The 15,665-nt window shown below is 45.7% G+C and overlaps 1 protein-coding gene across 2 annotated transcripts; it reads left to right on the top strand.

Annotated features, from left to right (window-relative positions):
* Nucleotides 1–1,085: 1,085 nt before the first annotated feature.
* LOC122098833 (C-type lectin domain family 12 member A-like) lies at nucleotides 1,086–11,024 on the top strand. Of its 2 annotated transcripts, XM_042669293.1 has the most exons (7): nucleotides 1,086–1,238; nucleotides 1,938–2,060; nucleotides 5,151–5,252; nucleotides 5,579–5,755; nucleotides 6,964–7,115; nucleotides 9,441–9,544; nucleotides 10,748–11,024. In XM_042669293.1, exons 2-7 carry the CDS (start codon nucleotides 1,970–1,972, stop codon nucleotides 10,893–10,895), a joined length of 774 nt encoding a protein of 257 aa, XP_042525227.1. In that variant the 5' UTR covers nucleotides 1,086–1,238; nucleotides 1,938–1,969; the 3' UTR covers nucleotides 10,896–11,024. The 2 variants fall into 2 exon arrangements, with proteins under 2 accessions (XP_042525227.1, XP_042525228.1); XM_042669294.1 differs by lacking the exons at nucleotides 1,086–1,238; nucleotides 9,441–9,544 and having other exon boundaries at nucleotides 1,799–2,060; nucleotides 10,748–10,790.
* The last annotated feature ends 4,641 nt before the right edge of the window (nucleotides 11,025–15,665 follow it).

Genomic DNA, 15,665 nt, shown 5'->3' with positions numbered 1-15,665 from the left:
CCCAGCTCACCTGCGATCTAAATTTGAGATCTGAGGATCATGGTTCAAAGCCAGCCTGGGCACTCCTATCTCCAGTGAACCATGAAAAAGCTGGAAGTGGCGCTGTGGCTCAAGTGGTGGGGTGCCAGCCTTGAGCACAAATGCTCAGCGACAGCACCCAGGCCCTGAGTTCAAGCCTTCGAACCAAGGCCATGCCCCCCCCCCTCTACCCCAGATTACAGGTGTGAGCCACTGATGTGCGGTTGACTTCATTTAGACCATACTTAAAATGTGTGTGAGTGCATGTGTATAATGTTAACGCTTCTAATCTCAAAGTACGCTTTTCCAGTTTAGTCCTTTTTTCCTTCAATAGTTGAGAGTTTTTCTTCATTTTGGTTTCAGGTGACCTAGTTAACGTATTCCCATGATTTTTTTTTTATTTGTGTGGGTGGTGGGACTTGAACTCAGGGCCTGGGCGCCGTCCCTGAGCTCTTTTTGCTCAAGGCTGGCGCTCTGTCACTTTGACCCTCTGCTCTACCTCCACTTTTCTGGTGGTTCATTGGTGATAAGATTCTCAGTGACTTTCCTGTCTGGGCTGGCTTTGAACTGTGATCCTCAGATCTCGGTCTCCTGAGTAGCTGGGATGACAGGTGGGAGCCACTAGCCCCTGGCTCCAAGATTATTTTTTTTCTGTTTGCTTTTTAGAAGTTCTTGCGGAGAGGATGTTTTATTTAAACGTTACTCTCTCCCTTACTAAAGCGGGTATTTTATTGAATCCTTTAAAAATATTCCTTTGCATAGTAACAAAAATTACTGTGCAATTCCCATGCGGTAAGTCCTTTGAGCAATGAGCTGGCAATGGAGCAAAATGAAAACCAGGATGGTTTTGGTTGGGGGAATTTTAACAGGAGGGAGACGGATGAAGGGAGAGGGGAAGGGTGGCAAATCCAGCCATTACACTCAATATCCACAGGTGGAAAGGGATCTTGAGGGGAGGGTGGGAAGGGCTGGGGAGGTGGTGGAAGGGAGGACATGGATCAAGACACACGCTCCTTCCAAACACCTGCAACTGCAATCCTAAAACTTACAGCTGTCTTTGCACACAGGAAGGCACATAAAAATGCAAACGCAGATTTACTAATGAAAGTCAGATGAATCCAGAAGCAATCGGTGTTGAGCAACACTCCTATGCCAGTCAAGAAATGTGACTACGATTTCCCAGGACAGCTGGACACCAGTGACTCACGGCCCAGTTCAAAGTAAGTGTATGTAGAAATGTCCATGAGACTCTTGTCTTACATTATCTAGCAACAAGCTAGGAATGGCGCTGTGGCTCAAGAAGTAGAGCATGTCTTTAGCAAAATGGCTAAGGGAGAGTATCAAGGCTCTGAGTTCAAGTTTCAACACACACACACACACACACACACACACACACACACACACACACACACACACACCAAGAAAGAAACAGAAGCATAAATTTGTGAGCTGGCAGCTGGTGGCTCATGCCTGTTATCTTAACTACTGAAACTTGGAGGACCCAGTTGGAAGTCAACCTAGGCAGACAGGTCCTCCCAACTCTACCTCTAGCTAACCAGCAAAGTGCTGGACTGGAGGCCTGACTCAAGTGGTGGAGCACCAGCCCTGAGCAACAAAGTACAGCCAGAGTAGCTGGCCTTGAACTCAAACCCAGTACCAACAGAAATAAAGCAAACCGAGTTCCTGCAGGAACTCGTATGTACCCATAAGAAAGAGGAAGAGAGGCTGGTGAAGAGAAATGTTTCCTCATGCCACAGTTACCCAGTTCTGCCGCAGACCACAGACGGGGAGCTGATCAGCTCGGCTGGGTTAGACACAGGGTCGGCTGGGGAAGGGAGGCGGCGGCTGATGATCCCAAAGCCTCAGCGTCCACCTTCCGTCCAAAGTCCAACAGTCAGCTCTGCCTTCTCCAACAACAGCATTTCATTCCACCTGCTTCCCACCTCCCTCCATGTCTGAAGAAGTCACTTACGCGGACCTAAACTTCCAGAACTCGGGAAAGACACAGAAGATCCAGGAGTTGGACCCAGTGGAGACAAAAGGTACGAATGTGGAGTTGGGAGTGTGTGGTACGGTGGGCGATGAAAACGAGACTTCCACCTTGGGGTTCAGTGAGTGGAGGGGTCATTAGCCAATTAAACTTCCCCAAAGCCTTCTCTTTTATTCAAACCCTGGCTTTGTGAAATCACACAACAACCAATCACTTGTAAGTGTTCTACTCTTGAATATTACGATCGAGCTATAGGAAAGTGTTCTGAAATTGTGCAAAGTGCCCACTTCTGTGGCTCACGATTACATGCTGTCCAGGGAAGCCATCTTTTAATTTATTTTGTTATTTTCTTTTTCCTTTCATTTCTGTAAGAGAGAAAAAAGAGGGAGGCTGGGAAGGTCGGGAGACAGACAGAGACAGAGACGCAGACGAGGATGGACGGGGAGAGAGAGACTGAGGCAGAGAGAGACAGACCAAAGGACAAAGAAAGATAGACAGACAGAGGGACAGAGAGACAGACAGACAGGGCCATGAAGAAAGAGGTTGTTTACCACCTGTGATATGTGGATTATGATTATCCAAAGGAGCCAGACTCTGTGTGTGTGTATGTGCGTGTGTGCGTGCGTGCGTGTGTGTGTGCGTGTGTGTGTGCATACATGTGCGTGTGCGTGCGTGCGTGTGTGTGTGTGCGTGTGTGTGTGCATGTGTGTGCGTGTGTGTGTGTGCGTGTGTGTGTGCATGCATGTGCGTGTGCGTGCATGCGTGTGTGTGCGTGTGCATGAGTGTGCATGCATGTGTGCGTGCGTGTGTGTGCGTGCATGTGTGTGTGCATGCATGTGCGTGCGCGTGCGTGCGTGTGTGTGTGTGCGTGTGTGTGTGCATGTGTGCGCGTGTGTGTGTGTGCGTGCGCGTGAACTCTCTCATGCGCTTGTGCGTGCCAGTACTAAGGCTTGAACTCAAGGCCAAGCGCTCTCACATGACTTTTAGGCTGGTGCTCTACCACTTGAGCCACAGCTCCACGTTGATCTTTTTGCTGGTTCATTGGAAATAAAAAGTCCCACGCTCCTTCCCATCTGGGCTGGCTGTGTATCACGATGCTCAGATCTCAGCCTCCCGAGCGGCTGAGGTTACAGGCATCAGCTACGGGTGCTCGGCCTAAAAGCAGCTCTGAACATCTCGTTCTGACCTACGCGAAGGCCTTGTCTCTGTCGTTGTTTTCCGTGAAGGGCATTTTCCTCCATCTAAAGAAATGAAATATAAATATTTTTTTTTCAGTTCTCTCTGGTTACAGTCACTTCAGCAACTGTGGCGCAAGATGGATTTCCTGTGTTTCAGAAGTGTGGTTAGACTATCACGTTCTAAACACATTGGTTGGAACTAGCCTTTCCTACCCACCTTGAGGAGGACTGACATCCTGTAGTGATTTAAGCTGGGCGGGTGGCTCAGTGGTAGAGTATTTGCCTAGCATGCATGAGGTCCTGGGTTCAATTCCTCAGTACCACATGCACAGAGCTGGAAGGAGTGTTATGGCTCGGGTTGTACAGCACTAATCTTGAGCAGAAGAAGCTACAGGAAAATGCCCAGGACCTGATTTCAAGCCCAGGACTGGCAAAAAAAAAAAAAAAGGAACTAAGAAAGAAAGAAGGAAGGAAGAAGAAGATTGTGTTGGGTGCCAGTGGCTCACGCCTGTAATTTTAGCTATTCCTGAGCTGTTTCATTTTTATTTGGTCAGTCACTGGGTTTGAACACAAAGGCTGGGCACTGTCTCTGAGCTATTTTTGCTCAAAGCTAGGGCCACTCTCGGTTTCCTGGTGGTTCAGTAGAGATCAGAGTCTCACAGACTTTCCTGCCCTGGACTGGCTTTGAACCGTGATCCTCAGGTCTCAGCCTCCTGAGTAGCGTAAGTCACCAGCACCCGGCTTCGAAGGGTTTTTGATACTCTAGCTTTCTATTGGCTTATTCAGCTCTTTGGGGCGGGAGGGGGAAGTTCCTGGTTAACATCTTCACACCCGTTAAAGCCAAATTCCAGTGAACTTCACCCCCCATCGCTCTCCTGATCCCTTCAGCCTGAAAAACAGCATCTCCGACGGATGCTCTCCTTCCATTTTCAGAGTTGCAAGTAATTGATTGCAACCGTTTTCAGTCTTATTTCTGAAAAGAAGATTTATTTTTGCCTAAAAGAGGTGTTTTTTCAAGATGCAGTAAGTAGACTCACACGCTTCCCTTATTAGCCTCCCACATAACACTTGAAGCCTGGCTTTACTTATTCATGCATTTTGCACCACATAACACTTGAAGCCTGGCTTTACTTATTCATGCATTTTGCACCACATAACACTTGAAGCCTGGCTTTACTTATTCATGCATTTTGCACCACATAACACTTGAAGCCTGGCTTTACTTATTCATGCATTTTGCACCACATAACACTTGAAGCCTGGCTTTACTTATTCATGCATTTTGCACCACATAACACTTGAAGCCTGGCTTTACTTATTCATGCATTTTGCACCACATAACACTTGAAGCCTGGCTTTACTTATTCATGCATTTTGCACCACATAACACTTGAAGCCTGGCTTTACTTATTCATGCATTTTGCACCACATAACACTTGAAGCCTGGCTTTACTTATTCATGCATTTTGCACCACATAACACTTGAAGCCTGGCTTTACTTATTCATGCATTTTGCAATCACGGGTGCTAAAGTCAGAATGGAAACTCATGTAGATGAGTGTTGGTTTTTTTTTTTTTTTGTCAGTCGTAGGGTTTGAACTCAGGGCCTTGGCGCTGTCCCTCAGCTCTTCAGCTCAAGGCTGGCGCTCTACCACTTGAGCCACAGCGCCACTTCTGGTTTTTTGGTGGTTATTGGAGTAAGAGTCTCTCGGACCTTCCTGCCGGGGCTGGGGTCAGATCAGCCTCCCGAGTAGCTAGCATGACGGGCATGAGCCAGCAGGGCCCAGGCCTTACTACAGTGAATCTTGAAAACAGGATTTTTTTCGTGTCCTAGAATGTCTAACAAGTTCTTTTACAGGTTGCCTAGGAGGAGAGAAATAAAAGCAATGTGAATGAATGAATGAATGATGTACGAATGAACTGAACACTGTTTTGAGAACTCTTTGTTGCTTCTGGTTCCACAGAGCCTCCAGCGCCTTCCCATGTATGGACTAAAATAGCCCTGGGTCTGACTCTCCTCCTCTTTCTCCTCCTCCTCCTTGGACTAGGAATCTTGGGGAGCGTGAGTACGTATCACCCCTTTTTTTGTGTGTGTGCTGCTGGGCCTGGCCTTGAACTCAGGGCCTGGGCGCTGTCCCTGAGCTCTCTCACTCAAGGCTGGTGCTCTACCCCTTCAGCCACGGCTCCACTTCTGCCTTTTTGCTGGCTCAGAGCCTAGCGCTCCTGCTCAGCTATTTCCCCTCACAGCTGGTGTTCTACCACGTGAGCCGCGCCTCCGTTCCCCTTGGGCCTTTTTCAGTATTCCTTGTACCAAACAACTCTTAAGGTCATGATAGTGAAGGTTTTCATGTGTCTTTTTTTAATTCTATTTCTCTCTGTGTCTGGATTTGAGTTTATAAACTGCAAAATGCCCAAGAAGAACTTCAGAGAAACGTGTCCCTACACCAAATGGGGAATGTCAACAGTTCTGAGAAGATCCAGAACCTCAATGAGAAGATCCAGAACCTCTCTATCACATTGCAAACCCTGGCCACCAGGCTGTGTCGTGAGCTACAGAAAAAAAAGCCAGGTAATTCTGTAATATCCTGAGGGCTGCTTATGAGACCAAGATCTAAAGCTACAGTGTGTGTGTGTGTGTGTGTGTGTGTGTGTGTGTGTGTGTGTGTCTTTGGGCTTGAACTCAGGGCCTGGGCTGTGTCCCTTGGCTCTTTTGCTCCAGGCTGCATGGAGCTCAGCTAGCTGAGCCACACACAGCATCACTTCTGCCTTGTTGCTGGATAATGGAAGATAAAAGTCTCCCCGATTTTCCTGCCCAGGCTGGCTTCAATGCCTAATCGTCAGATCTCAGCCTCCTGAGCAGCTGGGATTCCAGGCAGGCACCACTGGTGCCGGGCTAGAACCATTGAGTAGTACAGGAATTAAGCAGAGTCCAGGGCACTGCTTTGTTGACAGCTCCATACAGTTAGAAGAAAATCAGAAAACAATCGTAACTATGCAAAATCAAATTACCCAGGTTTAATGGTTATATAAGAATAGTAAGACAGTATATGTTTTCTTTAATCTGCAGCTTTATTAAAATAAATCAATTTATCTAATCTCAATTAAAATTTTTTATTATTGTAGAGATTATATAAAATCTCAATTTACTATCAAGATCAGTAAATGATAGGAAAACACACTTCTCTATAGATGGCCTCAGTTCAGAATTTCAGCCAGTAAAAGCCGGGCACTGGTGGCTCACGCCTGTCATCCTGACTACTGAAGAAGCTGAGTTCTGAGGATTATGGTTCAAAGCCAGCCCATGCAGGAAAGTCTGTGAAACTCTTCTCTCCAGTGAACCAGCAAAAAGCCAGAAGTGGAGTTGTGGCTCCAATGGTAGAGGATCAGCCTGGAGTGGAAAAGCTAAGGAAGAGCAGGAGATTCTGAGTTCAAGCCCCAGAACTGCACAAAATGACATTAAAAATTACCAGAAGAGGGCTGGGCAGGTGGCTCAGTGGTAGAGCGCTTGCCTTGCATGCCTGAGGCCCTGGGTTCGATTCCTCAGCACCACATAAGCAGAAAAAAAAAAGCCAGAAGTGGCTCTGTGGCTCAAGTGGTAGAGCGCTAGCCTTGAGCTGAAGAGCTGAGGGACAGCCCAGAGTTCAGGCCCCACAACCGGACCCCCTCAAAAAAAACTACCAGAAGAAAACACAGTGAACTTGGTCCATGTCCCATAGAGATGACAAGAAATAGCAAGAGGCTGAAGATCTATTCAATAAAAGGATACTTTCCTTCCAGGGCACAAATGCAAACCTTGTCCACAGGATTGGGAATGGCACGCAAATAGATGTTATCTTCTGTATCATACTTATGACACATGGGAAAATAGCCAAAAGTCATGTGCTCACCACAATGCCAGCCTGCTGAAGATTAACAACAAGGATGCACAGGTACGTCTCCCGGTCTCTTTTTTAGTGAGAAAGGAAATCGCATTGCCTATCACAGAATAAGAAGAGGTAGCTGAGCACTGTGGCTCCCGCCTGTCATCCCAGCTACTCAGGAGCCTGAGATCTGAGGATCACGGTTCAAAGCCAGTCCAGGCAGGAAAGTCTGTGAGACTTTGATCTCCCATGAACCACCAGAAAACCAGAAGTGGAGCTGTGGCTCAAGTGATAGAACCCTAGCCTTCAGAGAAAGAAGCTCAGGGACAGCGCCCAGATCCTGAGTTCAAACCTCAGGACCAGAACACACACACACACACACATACACATACATACACACACACACAGAGTCACACAGACACACACACACACAGAGATACACACACACAGACACACAGATACACACAGACACACACAGACACACAGATACACACACACACAGACACACACACACACACTCACAGAGATACACAGACACACACACACAAAGATACACAGAAACACACAGAGATACACACACAGACACACACACAGACACACACAGACACACACACAGATACACACACACACAGATACACACACACAGACACACACACACTCACAGAGATACACAGACACACACAGAGATACATACACACACACACACACTCACAGAGATACACAGACACACACACAGATACACACACACACAGATACACACACACACAGATACACACACACAGATACACACACACAGATACACACACACACACACACAGAGGGAGAACATTTTGGAGAAGACTTGTATCAAGTGAGTCACTACTTGCTCTCTCCTCTTTTCTCCTCTTCTCTGTTCCTTTCCTCCTCTTTCCATTCCTCTTTTGTCTTCTTTTTTCTTTCTATTCTTCTTTCATTCTCTTCTTTCTTTTCTTTCACTCTACTTCCTTCCCTCCTTCCCCCTCCCCTCTCTCCCTTCTCTCTCTTTTGCTTTTTCTTTCTCCCTCCTTTCTCTTTCTTTCCTTCCTTCTTTGCTTCTTTCTTTCTTTTTTCTTCCCTCCCTCTGTCCCTCTCTTTCTTTCTTTTTTTCCTTCTTTCTTTCTTTCCCTTCCTCCCTTCCTTCTTCCTTTCCAGCTCTGGGTCTTGACCTAAGGGCCTCCCCTTCCCAGCTGGCTTACAAAAGCTCAAGGCTGAAGCCACACCCACACTTGTGGCTTCTTCCTGTAAATGGAGCTAAGGGTCTCTTGGGTTTGTCTGCCTGGCTTTGTGTTGGAATTTGGTCTTCAGGTCTCAGCTTCTCTCTCTTTTAATTTCTAGTTGTTCTTGTAAGAGTGATGTGCGGGGCATTACGGACATGCAAGTCAGGCAAAGAGCACGTTTCTTAGCCAGGCACCGTTACCCGCTGTAGCCCAGCCACTCAGGAGGCTGAGACCTGAGGATCATGATTTGAAGCCAGCCCGGGCAGCAAACTCCGTGAGACTCTCGTCTCCAACAAACCACTCAAAAAGACCAGGAGTGGCGCTGTGGTTGGGGTGGTAGAGCACGCAACTTGAGCAGAAGCAGCTCCAGGCCAATGCCCAGGGCCCTGAGTTCCAGAAGCTCCCTCATCCTTTCTAGAAGAGAGAAATGTGTTGTGTCTTTCCCGTTGGGCCTGTCTCCAGGGCTCACTGAGAGTGTCTGACTCAACAAGATATAGTCAGGAGGAATAAGACCCAAATATGAGGCCGTTGGGTTACAACATTTTGGATGGCTTCTGAGATCCCACCTACGCTGACCTGTGCCCACTTTACTAGACTGTCTCTCTCTCTCTCTCTCTCTCTCTCTCTCTCTCTCTCGATCCTTCTCTATCATTCTGTCTCTAAATAAGTCTGTCTGTTTCTCTGTCTCTTTGTCTCTGTCTCTGTCTGTCCCTGTCTCTGTCTCTCTCTCTCTCAATCGCTTTCTTGCTTTCCCTTTCTTTTTTGTGTATACCAGACATGGGGCTTGAAATCAGAACCTTGAGCTCACATGTGCGTGTGCACACACACAAACACACACATTCAGTAGTTATGCACTTTTGAAAATACTGTGACAAACAATCATTTGAACGATGATATGCATAAGTATGTACAGAGATAATTATTTGTTGTGCAAGTCCAAGGACTTGAACTCGGGGCCTGGACGCTGTCCCAGAGCTTTTTCCACTTCTGTTTTTTTTTTTTTTGGTGGTTCCCTGGAGAGTCTCATGGACTTCCCTGTCCTGGCTGGCTTTGAACCATTAGCCTCAGATCTCAGCCTCCTGTGTAGCTAGGATGACCGGCATGAGCCACTGTACCCAGCCAGAGATAACTTTGTACACAAAGCATTTTTGTTTCTTAGGATTTTGTAAAGTCCCTGGGGTACAGCTATTGGCTTGGAGCATCTAGACAATCTAGCCCATACTACGATGTGAAAGTGGATGACAGTATTATGTCTAATATCTGGTGAGTTTCTATTTTTCCTTTATTGTTTTCAGTCTATTTTTTAACTATGTTTTCCTCACGACGATTGTAGATTGTGGAAATACCCCAAATATACCGGCTGGGTCAGGCTTCTTTAATAGATTTGATCAGGTAAAAAAATGTCCACCTAGCAGGTGCTGGTGGTTCACACTTGTAATCCCAGCTACTCAGGAAATTGAGCTATGAGGATCATGGTTTGAAGTCAGCTGTGACCTAAAAGTTCATGAGACACTTATGTTCAATTGAAGACCAGAAAATACAAGAAGTGGAGCTGTGGCTCAAGTGGTAGAGCACCAGCCTTTAGCTGAAAATCTCTGATGTAGAGGCCCTAAGTTTAAGATCCAGTAGTAACACTTGCACACACACACACACACACACACACACACACGCACGCACACACACGCACAGATACCCTTATTTTGTCAAGTAGCCATAAACTATAGACTTTCTTTTCTTTGTGTGCTTTTTCCTGGAGCTTCAACTCAGGGCCTGGGAGCTGCCCTGGGCTTTGGGCTCAAGGCTAGTGCTCTACTACTTGAGCCACAGCTCCACGTCTAACTTTTTGGCTTGATATATTTAGACATAGGAGGCTCATAGACTTTCCTGTTCTGGGTGATTTTGAACCCTGATCCTCAGATCTCAGTTTCCTGAGTAGCACAAATACTCAGGATGATGCCCATCATAATATTTTTTTGGGGGGTCCGCTCGTGGGGCTTGAACTCTGGGCCTAGGTGCTGTCCCTCAGCTCTTCAGCTCAAGCCTAGCGCTCTACCACTTGAGCCACAGCGCCACTTCTGGCTTTTTCTGCTTATGTGGTGCTGAGGAATTGAACCCAGGGCCTCAGGCATGCAAGGCAAGCGCTCTACCACTGAGCCACCTTCCCAGCCCCCCCCCCCCCATCATAATATTTAACCTGTATATGTGAGGATGGGAACAGAGACCGTGAGAGGGGGCGGGGGGGGGACATGGGGGGAAGGATGAGAGGTTGGACATGATCCACATGCGCTGTGCTCATAAGCTGAGAAGCTGAATTGAGACCCCTTGACAATCAAGCATCTCCACATGAACTCTGAATTTTCCTTGGACAACGCAGACCTTAGGGGGAATGCTGCCAGTCAGTATTTTCATGTGTGTGTATTTCAAGTGTTTGACTTTCTAAGTATTTTCCTGTTTTTCTTCTTTTAGGTCGAAAAGTAACCTGACTGACTTAAATAAACGGTATTGTGGATATTTGAGCGGAGAATATATTTATTATTATTCCTGTTCTGAAAAGAAATATGCAATATGTGAGAAAATGTCTGGTCCGGTGCGGGTGGAAAGTGTGCTAGGCTAAAATTCACAAGGGAAGCCTGTGGTTGGTAAAAAATAACTTTCCTTCAGATCCGATTCTGATTATATTATTGATGTTAGCCTGTGTCCCCTGGACCACACAAACAGAATAAATGTTCTATGTCTCTCTGAACACCATGTCTTTTTATTTTCATCCTGCATTTGCTGAACGTCAGGAAAGAGCTCATTGCCAGGCACCAATGGCTCCCGCCTGTCATCCCAGCTCCTCAGGAGGCTGAGATCTGAGGAAGGTTCCAGGTCAGTCCAGGCAGGAAAGCTGGTGAGACTTTCGCCTCCAATGAACAGTTCCAACTGTGGCTCAAGTGGTAGAGTGCCAGCCTTGGGTGAAAAAGCTCAGGAACAGGACCGAGGCCCTGAGTTCAAGCCCCAGGACCAGCATGTGTCTGAACCTCAGCAGATTCTGCTCAGCATCCAGACTTTCCTTGTGAGATTTAGAATTCTCTTCTATTTTGTCGGTCGTGGGGTTTGAACCCGGCCTGGACACCGCTCTTGAACATTTTCACTCAAGGCTGTTAAGCCACAGCACTGTTTCTGGTCTTTAAGTGGTTCACTGGAGGTAAGAGTCTCATGGACTTTCCTGCCCAGGCTGACATCGAATTGCAGCCCTTAGAGCTCAGCCTCCTGAGTGTATTACAAGCGTGAGCCATTGGCCCCGGGGCTGAAATGTAGAAGTTTTTTTTTTTTTTTTTTTAAATTTTATTTTATTTTACTTGAGAACATACTGTACAGAGGGGTTACAATTACATGGGCAGGATAATGCATACATTTCTTACCAAGCATTGCAGCCTCCTCCTTTGTTTACCCTTCACCTCCCTTCCCAGCCTCCCCCCTCCCCCCCACCCAATCATACCCCCCCCCCCCACCGACATTGTAAAGCTGGTTTTGACATGACATTTTGTACTTCTCATTGTTGCAACAGGTCCACCTGAATCCTTAAACGACTTGTTTGTCCCCATCTCCTCCACATGTTATACTGACATCAAATATAGTGAAAGCGGGGGTTACACTGTGGGGGAGGGACATACAAAGCAACAAAGAAATAATCTTATAAATGCGTTAGAAACACATGCATGAAAGAAACAAAAACATTAAAATACATATTTGAGGTTTCGTTTTCCTAACATCACATTATCTGACTTTTTCCGCTTGACTCATACCTATACTAGATATTGCAAATAAGGGAAACCATGGGCCCTATGTTTCTTTGGGCCTGGCTTACTTCACTTAATATAATTTTTTCCAAGCCTTTCCATTTCCTAACAAATGGGGAAATGTCATTCTTTCTGATGGAGGCATAGAATTCCATTGTGTATATATACCACATCTTCTTGATCCATTCATCTACTGAGGGGCATCTGGGTTGGTTCCATGTCTTAGCTATGGTAAATAATGCTGCAATAAACATAGTTGTGCTGGTAGCTTTAGTGTGGCCTTGTTTGTGATCATTTGGGTAAATGCCCAAAAGTGGGATTGCTGGGTCATTGGGGAGCTCTATGTGGAGACTTTTGAGGAACCTCCATACTGCTTTCCAAAGTGGTTGAACAAGTTTACATTCCCACCAACAATGAAGTAAGGTTCCTTTCTGTCCACATCCCCTCCAGCATCTGTTGTTGTTAGAGTTCTTGATTTTTGCTGTTCTAACTGGAGTGAGGTGATATCTCAATGTTGTTTTGATTTGCATTTCTTTTATGGCTAGGGATGTTGAACATTTCTTCATGTGTCTATTGGTCATCCTTCTTTCTTCTTCAGAGAAGCTTCTCTTTAAGTCTTTCGCCCACTTACTTATTGGGCAGTTGTTTCTTTGAGGATTTGTTGTTGGGTGGTTTAATTTTTTGAGTTCCAAGTATATTTTAGATATGAGACCCTTGTCCGTTGTATGGCTAGTAAAGATCTTCTCCCAGTCCGTGGGCTTTCTATTGATCTTGCTAGCTATGTCATTTGCCCTGCAGAAGCTCTGCAACCTTATACAATCCCATTTGTCCAGCCTTTCTTTGATTTGTTGTGTTTCCGGGTCTCTATTCAGAAAATTTCGGCCTGTGCCAGGGAGACCCAGGGTTTCTCCTATTCCATCCTGTAATGTTTTCAGAATGTCTGCTTTGAGTTCAAGGTCTTTGATCCATTTGGAGTTGATTCTGGTGCAGGTGAAATGTAGAAGTTTAAATTAAGTAGTTTTCCTGCTTTTTTACAGATCAACCTGGAAATTTTCAACCTTATTAAAAAACCAGAGAATATTAAGTCCAGGAAGATATGGAAAGCATAAATACACTATAATCAACTTGTGTGGATTCTTACGTTACGGGTTCATTAACACTATTTCAAGAGATGTAGGAAAAGCTTTTGCTGAACATAATATTAGCCATATGTCATAACATTTTGTGTGTGTGCATGCCGGACATAGAGCTTAAACTCAGTGCCTGTCCATTGACCCAGAGATTCCTTTTCTCAAAGCTAGCGCTCTACCACTTGAGCCACAGAGCCACGTGGGGCTTTTTCTAAGTAGTTTATTGGAGATGAGTGTTTTGTGAGATTTCCTGCCCAGGCTGGCTTTGAACCATGATCCTCAGATCTCAGCCTCCTGAGTAGCATGAGATCCAGGCACCTGGACATAATAACACTTTATAAAGCCATGCATTTCTGTAACATGATTAGTTTGTCAGAAGATAATCCTTCTCGAAGGTAACAGTGTACCTTATACACCAATTAAGACAGTGAATGTTTTCAGTTCAGGAAAGAGATAATGATTACCTTTATCAATCATTTCATGCAACTATCTTTAGAGATTCTACCAGCAACATAGGCAAAAAGAAAGAAAGAAAGAGAAAGATGGAGAGAAGACAAAATAAGAATGGAAAATATGGGGCTGGGAAGGTGGCTCAGTGGTAGAGCGCTTGCCTTGCATGCTCAAGGCCCTGGGTTCGATTCCTCAGCACCACATAAGAAAAAAGCCGGAAGTGGCGCTGTGGCTCAAGTGGTAGAGCGCTAGCCTTGAGCTGAAGAGCTGAGGGACAGCGCCCAGGCCCAGAGTTCAGGCCCCACGACCGGACCCCAAAAAAAAAAAAAAAAAAAGAATGGAAAATATTAAGATTTTATTTGCAGTTAATATACATGTATTTGCAAGAATCAAAATAAGTTCCTCCTCCTAGTTTCCCTTCGAGGTGCACATATAGACCGTGTGTGTGGTCAGCAGCAAAAACCTGGAAGTGAACTGTGGCTCAGGGGTAGAGCACCAGCCTTGAGTGAAAACAGCTCAGGAACAGCACCCAGGCCCCAAGTTCGAGCCCCAGGACCAGCACATAACAAAGACAGTAAGCCATGTCTCAACCTCAACGAGTATTCCAGATTCTGTTCAGCATGAAGACAGTCTTTCCTTGTAAAATCTAGAGTTCTAGGTTATTTTATTCTACTTATTTATTTTTGTTGGTCCCGGGGCTTGAACTCATGGGCATTCAATGTCAGCTCTTTTGCTCAAGGATAGCACTCTACCACTTGAGCCACAGCTCCACTTCCCGTTTCTAGGTGGTTTATTGGAGGTCAGAGGCTCCTGCCCAGGCTGCCATCCAATCCTAACCCTTATATCTCAGCCTCCCGAGTAGCCAGAATTAGAAGCCCAAGTCACTGGCCCCGGGGCTGAAATCTAGAATTTTAAATTAAGTATTTTTCCTGCTTTTCCACAGATCAACCTGGACATTTTCAACCTTCTAGAAAACCAGAGAATATTAAGGCCAGGAAGATACGGAAAGCACACATACACTATAACCAACTTGGATTTATTCTCATGACACGGTTCATTCATTAACCCTTTGAAAACAATGAGAGGGGAAAATCCATCATTTCAACAGATGTAGTTAGAGCTTTGGTGAACATAATATTAGCCAAATGTTATAACCTTTTTTAAGGTGCTGATCCTGGAGCTTGAACTCAGGGCCTGCCCTTTGTCCTTCTTTTACTGGAAGCTAGCAGTCTACCACTGGAGCCACAGCGCCCCTTCTGGCTTTTTCTAGGTAGTTTATTGGTGATAAGAGTCATAAGGACTTTCCTGTGCAGGCTGGTTTCAAACCACGATCCTCAGATCTCAGCCTGTTGATTAGCTGGGATGACAGGTGGGAAACACAGGCCATAATAACATTTTACTAGAGCCAGAAAGTTCTCCAGGATGAAGAGTTTGTCAGAAGTCAATGAATCCTTGCTGAAGAATAAATAGTGTACATGATCCATCTAGTAAGAGCAGGAAGGTTTTCTGTTCAGGAAGGAGATCGTGATTCCTTTCTTTTTCTGGTCTTATCGGGGGCTTGACCTTTGGCCTGGGCGCTGTCCCTGAGCCTCTCTGTGCTCAAGGCTGGCGCTCTACCACTTGAGCCACAGCGCCACTTCTGGCATTTTCTGTGTCTGTGGTGTTGGGGAATGGAACCCAAGGCTTCATGTATCTAGGTTAGCACTCTACTGCTGAGCCACCTTCCCAGCCCCTGATTACCCTTATCAATCATTTCATTCAACAGTCTGTATTGTCTAACGCTGAAATAGGCAGAAGAAAGGAAAAAGAAGGAAGGAAAGAGAGAGAGGAAGGAAGGAAGGAAGCAGGAATAAAGAAAGAGGACTAATAAAGAATGGAAAAAATTACACTTTTATTTTAACACCCAGGATAGTTTCAGAACTGTTTAGAATAAGTGTTCCCTTAATGCCACAAGAAGCTACATAGGAAACATCACATGAGCCCTGTGCAGAGTCTGATGCCTTTAATCCCAGCTACTCAAGA

This window comes from Dipodomys spectabilis, unplaced genomic scaffold (genome assembly GCF_019054845.1).
Source record: "Dipodomys spectabilis isolate Male_0828 unplaced genomic scaffold, ASM1905484v1 ptg000493l, whole genome shotgun sequence".
Taxonomy (NCBI): Eukaryota; Metazoa; Chordata; class Mammalia; order Rodentia; family Heteromyidae; genus Dipodomys; species Dipodomys spectabilis.
Note: the sequence above shows the minus strand (reverse complement) of the source record. Positions and strands in the feature narration are given on the sequence as shown.